The sequence below is a fragment of the Dendrobium catenatum genome, unplaced genomic scaffold (genome assembly GCF_001605985.2).
Source record: "Dendrobium catenatum unplaced genomic scaffold, ASM160598v2 fragScaff_scaffold_665, whole genome shotgun sequence".
In the NCBI taxonomy this organism is placed as follows: domain Eukaryota; kingdom Viridiplantae; phylum Streptophyta; class Magnoliopsida; order Asparagales; family Orchidaceae; genus Dendrobium; species Dendrobium catenatum.
The window spans coordinates 2,170,490-2,177,009 of NW_021319127.1; the positions used below are offsets into that span (position 1 = coordinate 2,170,490).

A 6,520-nucleotide genomic window follows, 5' to 3' on the forward strand; every position below is an offset into this window, starting at 1 on the left:
TACTCACTAATGAAATCAAGGAATTAGGCTAAACTTCACGATTTTTCCTATTATAGAAACTAAAAAAAATTAGTATTTTTGTACTTGTAATTTAAGGTTTATTTGGGATGGCTACAATGTTTTATAGGGGGTCAATATTTGACACGACATGAAAACCTGATTCGAACTCGACCCGAAAATTTCAGGTTAGACCCGACCCGATTTCAAAACGGGTAGGGTTCGGGTTCTAGGATTCGACCCGTTTGAAAAAACGAGCCGGGTTCTGGTTGACCGTACGGGTTGCTGGGTCAACCCGGAAACCCATTTGAAATGAGCTGATCATGTTGCTCGAGTTTGCCAGCACCTGCCCGCTAGGGTCCGCACCATCTCGCTTGCGTCCACGCCCGCCCGCAGCCTGTCGCCCACCCACCTGCTGCTTGCAGCTCACCGTTTCGCCGTCTCGCCGTCCAGCCATCCCGCCGCCACTAGAAGCTCAACTGTGTTGGGTCGGGTCAACTCGGTTACCTGATGGGTCGGGTCAACTCGGTTACCTGATGGGTGGGGTTAGGGTCGACTCGTTTGAACCCGGGTAAATTTCGGGTTTGATCCGAACCCGACCCGAAACCCGATTTTGACACTCTTAATGTTTTATAAAGTTAGTTGTAAAATTACCGTAGAGAAAATAATTTTGTTATTATGATTTGTGAAAAAAACTTTTCAATATAATTTTTTTAAGAAAATAGAAAAAGAAATATTAGTAAAATAAAATTATAATTGAGATCTAAATATAATGAGTTAGGAACTATCCAAACACACTCTTAGCTGCATAACAGTTGATGCAGGTCGGTAATGGCAGGACAATTCTATTGGACATCAGAACAGATGAAAATCATGAAAGATTTTGTGTCATGATATCTCTTAACGAAAACACAGCATATCGCGATTCGAGGAAGAGGTAGACGCCCTAGGGTTTTGGCTATCACGGGGTTTTTTTTTATGAGATGAAGCTTAAACAGATCGAAAGTCTTCTGGGAAGGATTCAGCAGTTCTCCAATCCGAAGGTCGGGCAAAAGTTTTCAATTTCATCAATCTTCTCAATTTGTTCCGCTTTTAGTTAAACCAATCCACGGACGTTGATTTTTTTTTTATTCTTTTTCCCAGATTCCATCAATCTTAAGTTGTCCTAAAATGTTCTTTTTTTCTTTCTAAAGAATAGAATAGTTTGATTCTGTTTCTGTTTCACTGTTGGAAATGTGCAGTTAGACCTGGAACAGTATCCTACAGGGCCACACATCGCTTCAAGAATGCTTTATACGGTATTCTTCTTCAGTTCCATGTTTACTTCTCTCGTTTTTGGATGTATTCTTAAGGATTTGCAGGTTATTTTGTATGATATATTAGTGTCAATTTCATTGTTAACGTCACAACGAAGCATTTTCTTTTCAAACGAAAAATTTTGGTTTTGCTATCTTTCTGAGAATTACTTGTACCATTATAAGTGTTTGTTCCGAAACGTATTAACACTGGCAAGTAGTCAGCAATGGGAGAAAGCCCAGCAAATACTCAATAAAAGCGCAGCCAATTCAGACTGGTTCTCGCCATCCGGACTCCGCATAGAATAATTTCCCGAGCAATGGATACTCTTAAATCACTTTATCGGTGGAATTATTCTAATATATTTATATAGAAGAACCTTAAATTCATTGCTTTGTTTTTTTCCCCTATCATTTCAAGGATTATAGTTATTAGGAGTTTATAAATGTATAAGGTTTTGAACATTTATTTATGCAAGTTTCTAAATGGCCGAAGATTTTGATTATTTTTGGATTTATGTACTTAAATAGTACGTGATATTTATTATAATTAGTGGAAACATTTATCTAAACAATTTGGTGTTGTAGAGAGAAAAAGAGGAGTGATCGTGTAAGTGAAGTTATGAGTAAATGTTAGGCAAAACACTCTTAACCTCACTTTGAATCATGAAGGCTTTATAAGTTTTGATTATTCCCTTGAATGATTGAGCCCCTCTCTCACCACTCAATGTTGAGTTGGTAAGTTGTGTTTTTGTAGTGCACTTATTCTTCCATTGAGTGTTTCAGGAAGGTATTAGGAGAGAGGAAAATTATGACAGTTTCTTGCTGGAATAGAATAGGGACAATTGATATTAGAGTGGCAGCTTTTGTGTCTTGTTATTCACTTGAATGATCCTTGATATGTTTTCACGTCAAATTGTTATCCTTAGCATGCTACGAATGCGTTCTCTTTTGAAAAATCCTAATGTATTGTAGTTATTTTCAACGAAGATCCTTTGCATATCCATTCCGCGTTACACGGACTTTGATTCATGGCCAGGCATAACTTGTGTCTTCCATTCTTTGTTTTATTACTGCTAAATTCCAGCAGTTATCTTTTCCTTAAAAAAGAAAGAAAAAAGGTATTGCTTTGCCAACAAAGTGCCATGGGTGGCTGTGGTGTCATTAAAGGAAAGGGATATATTCTATCTTTCTTGTTTAAATAAGTAATCATCTTTTGGATCTGATGCAATTGTCTGTGAATAATTAGTACTTGGACATTAACTTCATATAGTAAAGGGACTAGACCTTGTGTCTTTTCCTTTGTGAGAGATACCGAGATACGCAAGTAGTTATTTTTAGATGATTTTTTTTTTTTGTATTGAAAATAGATGCAGGGTGTGGATAAATTCAGAATTGGCCCTTGTACATTCCTTCAGCATATAGCCAAAATTAGTTCTTTGGTAAATAATAGAACATATGCGCTTGAAGATATATTCACAGAGATAATTTATTCAGTTATTTGTTTTCTATCTGATCATAAATTATATTTTAGTACTTACATTTACAAACTTTTTATGATGGCAGATATTCAGGGATTTTAATGGGCAACTAAGGTTTCGTTTGGGACGGCTTTTTATTGCTTCTTAAAACGGAAATTTTTTACTAAAACTCCGTTTTAAGAAGCAATAAAAAAGCCGTCCAAAATGAAGCCTAAGCCTCAAGTGGTCGAGTGCTCCATGCTTTATGCTCATCTTTTTGGAATTTGTTATTCACAAGCCTGATATTCTCTTGTCAGTGTTTGTGGATTTGTCATTAATAAGAGAACCCAGTGATAATTTTAAATAATTACATGTCGAAACTGTGTGACCTTATATGCATTATTATTTCATTTACATCTCAGGCTGAAAATACTTTTGGGGATGTGAATGGCAAGGTAGTAGCAGATTTTGGTTGTGGCTGTGGAACATTAGGCATAGCCAGTGCTTTTTTGGGTGCAGAGTGAGTAGTTTATTTGCTGAGTAATCTTCTTTCTTCCTTTTGGAATAAATGTCCTAACCAATTTACAAAGTGACTTTGTAAATGCATGACATGGAGGTTCTGCTAAAAGCAAAATTACGTTACCAGTTCTTTTTATTGTTCTAGTTCCAATAAAGTTTGGCAAATTTAATCTGATAAAATATCATTCTAACATGAGCAGCTATGTTATTGGTATCGATGTTGATTTACAATCTCTTGAAACGGCTTCACAAAATGCTGAAAATCTTGAGGTACTGTTCTTTTAATTTTCCGTTCCTTTGGAAATATTTGTTTTGTTTTGTTCCAATGTATCTGTTTTGACTCAATACGATCCTATCCTCGATATGCTTCAAGTTCTCATAGCATGCTTGGCTTTGCTCATTCAACTATGTATGTTTTAGAGGTAAAGGGATGGATCCTGTGTCGTTTATTATTATTATTTTTAAATAATTTAACCTAAGTTCTATGGATCATGTTTGTTGTAAGCATATACTATTACGCAATGGGAGCAATATTTAATGACATTCTCATTGAAGGCGTTACGATTTTCTTCTAAAAATGTGTTTATCCTATTTGTGATTTATGTCTCTGTAGAATATCACAACAGATAACGCTGAACTTTCACTGGCTGGGCAATTAATGCAGGTGGATGTAGATCTAATTCAATGCGATGTCAAAAACTTGTCCTGGAGAGGTGAGCTGCTCCATGGATCGTTTCTATTTCTAATTCTCATGCTTCCTTTTATGATGAAGGAATCCCTGTATCCATGTAGTCTCGTATTTTTCTTTTTCTTTTTGGCAATTTTTTTTCTGAGATTTGAACCTTAGGCCTCAACTTCAGTTGTTAGAGACAATGCCACTCATCCAAGTGGTTGTTGACGGCCCCGGTGAATTATTGGTCCAACGGTGGTTCCGGCGGTCTTGGAGGGGTCGGGCCAAGCTTAGTAGGGCAAGAAAGAGAAAATGAGAATTCTTCTATCTATTCTTTGCCCTAACTGAAATCTTTGGGGATGATTCCGGTTCCACATGTCTTGGGAACTTTTAAACTATGCCTAATGTCTGCAATGCTTTTGATTTTTCTACATACAACTCTACCATTTGAGGCTCAAATTTTGCACTTTTTTTTCAAATGTAACTGGGGTCAATCATCTGGCCTTAATTTTTGTTTTCTTTTTCTGTTCCTCTTAATTAATGAATTGACTTTCTTCTATTCCTTTTAGTTATTCTAATTGTACAAACCAATGAGAGGAAGGGAAGGACAAAGAGACTCATGAGAAAGAGTGCAATAACATGCTAAGTAGTAAGGAGATGCTTGATTAGTTTGCCTGTGGTCTTTAGATACTAAGCTAAAAAGAGTTCATTTTAGATACTAAGCTAACAAAGAGTTTTTGTTGCTGCATATGGTACCATAAGCCTTTTTTAGTATCATTTTGTTTTATTTTACTTCAAAAGAGAAAAGAAAAGAAACAAAGACATGTTTGGGATACCATGTACAAGTAACAGAAGAATTTGTTCTTAAGAGTTTGCAATCAAGAAATTAGATTTATATGACAGATACATTGGATAATTCAATTTAGCAAGTAATATGTTTTATGGTCTTATTTGAATTTAATATACTTTTGTACTCTTTATAAATAAACATATATGAGAGTAATGATTTTTTTTGGTTAAATTTATGAAGGAATTTAATAATCACAATTAAGCAAATTTGTTTATATATATAACTTAACAAATTTGCTAGGGCGTCCCCTGGAAGTCTTTATTAGATTTAAACGAGAATTTGACTTTTAATAGGACACAATGGAGAAAAAGGATTCATGTAGCCGACCCCACGTAGTGGGATAAAGGCTTGATGTTGTTGTTGTTGTTGTATATAACTTAATATTTGTAATTGCCATGATTAAATTATTTTTATAGAGAAATTTGAATATTAGTTCTTTATTTGCTTTAATAAATTTTAATTATATTAATAACTATTATGGTGTAGGCTAATTATATTTTGTATTTTTTATTAATTTTAAATTTATCAATCATTATTGGCCGTGTCACAACTACCGAATTACTTTATATACATGAGTTATTATAATAATAGTTTGCATTTTTGATAAGTAGATTTAATTTTTAATTGTTACAATTTATACTTCTGATTTTATGTTTTATAATTTATGACTATGAGATGATCATCATCACATTATCGTTTGGGTTAGGTTTATAGAATCTCATTTTTTTATTTGTTTTTGTCGAGTGTTGGGGTATTAAAACTAGTCTTCGAATTTTGTGTGCACAACTTCCATCCATGTAACTTTTGGTTCACTCAGCTTCCTAATTCTTTGACACTAATTTTATGTACTCGTCTAATAGGTTTAAACATATCTAAATGATATAATCCTATTTTTAGTTACCTTATTTCCCATAGATGTCACTCCAATCATTCTACTAATATGATCATTACTTAGTGTATCCTTCCTACTTCTACCACACATAAATCTTGAGTTCTTAACATCATTTCAACCACACCGAACTTAGATTTTAATGATTTTTTTTTTGCTACCTAACATTAAGATTCATATTATATCGTCAACCTAATTATTATTTATAAAATTTATCTTTTATTTTTCATACTATCCTTTTACCACTCAATTCCCTTGAGATGATAACATTCCAAGAGAAGTGCTTTGAGAAGTTCTAGAAAAAAAAAGAGTTAATAATGCTTTTATTCAAGTCATTAAGGATATGTATGCATGCGCTATTACTTGTGTTCAAACACAAGGTGATTTGACCAAGTATTTTTCTATTTCAGTTGGATTGCATCAAGGATCAATTTTTAGCCCATATTTTTTATTTTAGTCATAAATGTTCTTACTAGACATTTGCAAGAGGATGTACCCTGGTGTATGCTTTTTGTTGATGATATTATTCTTATTGATAAGACTAGAGAGGGAGTTAAAGGAAAACTTGAATTATGGAGGTCAAGCATAGAGTCTAAAGATTTTTGTTTGAGTAGATCTAAAATTGAATACATGGAGTGTAATTTTAGTAGTGATAGATCTAATGAAGGGATTGTGACTTTGGGCGATCAAGTCATTAAAAGAGTACACACTTTAGATATCTTGGGTCTATTGTTCAAAGTGATGTTGAAATAGATGGGGATTTTTTTAATAGAATTTGGATGGTTGATGTGGAGGAATGCACCTAGCCTTTTATGTGATAGAGAAGTACCCATTTAACTT

General features: G+C 34.0%; 1 protein-coding gene across 4 annotated transcripts; it reads left to right on the forward strand.

Moving 5' to 3' along the window:
* Positions 1-769: 769 nt before the first annotated feature.
* LOC110092170 (methyltransferase-like protein 5) lies at positions 770-4,538 on the forward strand. Of its 4 annotated transcripts, none has more exons than XM_028695644.1 (6): positions 770-1,040; positions 1,239-1,295; positions 3,175-3,272; positions 3,472-3,541; positions 3,936-4,051; positions 4,139-4,538. In XM_028695644.1, exons 1-6 carry the CDS (start codon positions 981-983, stop codon positions 4,167-4,169), a joined length of 432 nt encoding a protein of 143 aa, XP_028551477.1. In that variant the 5' UTR covers positions 770-980; the 3' UTR covers positions 4,170-4,538. The 4 variants fall into 4 exon arrangements, with proteins under 4 accessions (XP_028551477.1, XP_020672247.1, XP_020672246.1 ...); XM_020816588.2 differs by having other exon boundaries at positions 3,936-3,984; positions 4,119-4,534; XM_020816587.2 differs by having other exon boundaries at positions 3,936-3,984; positions 4,132-4,532.
* The last annotated feature ends 1,982 nt before the right edge of the window (positions 4,539-6,520 follow it).

What these genes read in the sequence shown, in the direction of transcription:
- LOC110092170 (XM_028695644.1), top strand. Translation starts at nt 981, where the DNA reads ATGAAGCTTAAACAGATCGAAAGTCTTCTGGGAAGGATTCAGCAGTTC. An exon ending in AAAATGCTGAAAATCTTGAG is followed by an intron (nt 3,542 to 3,935) that starts GTACTGTTCTTT and finishes CAATTAATGCAG; the next exon opens with GTGGATGTAGATCTAATTCA. An exon ending in TTTATGATGAAGGAATCCCT is followed by an intron (nt 4,052 to 4,138) that starts GTATCCATGTAG and finishes TTCAGTTGTTAG; the next exon opens with AGACAATGCCACTCATCCAA.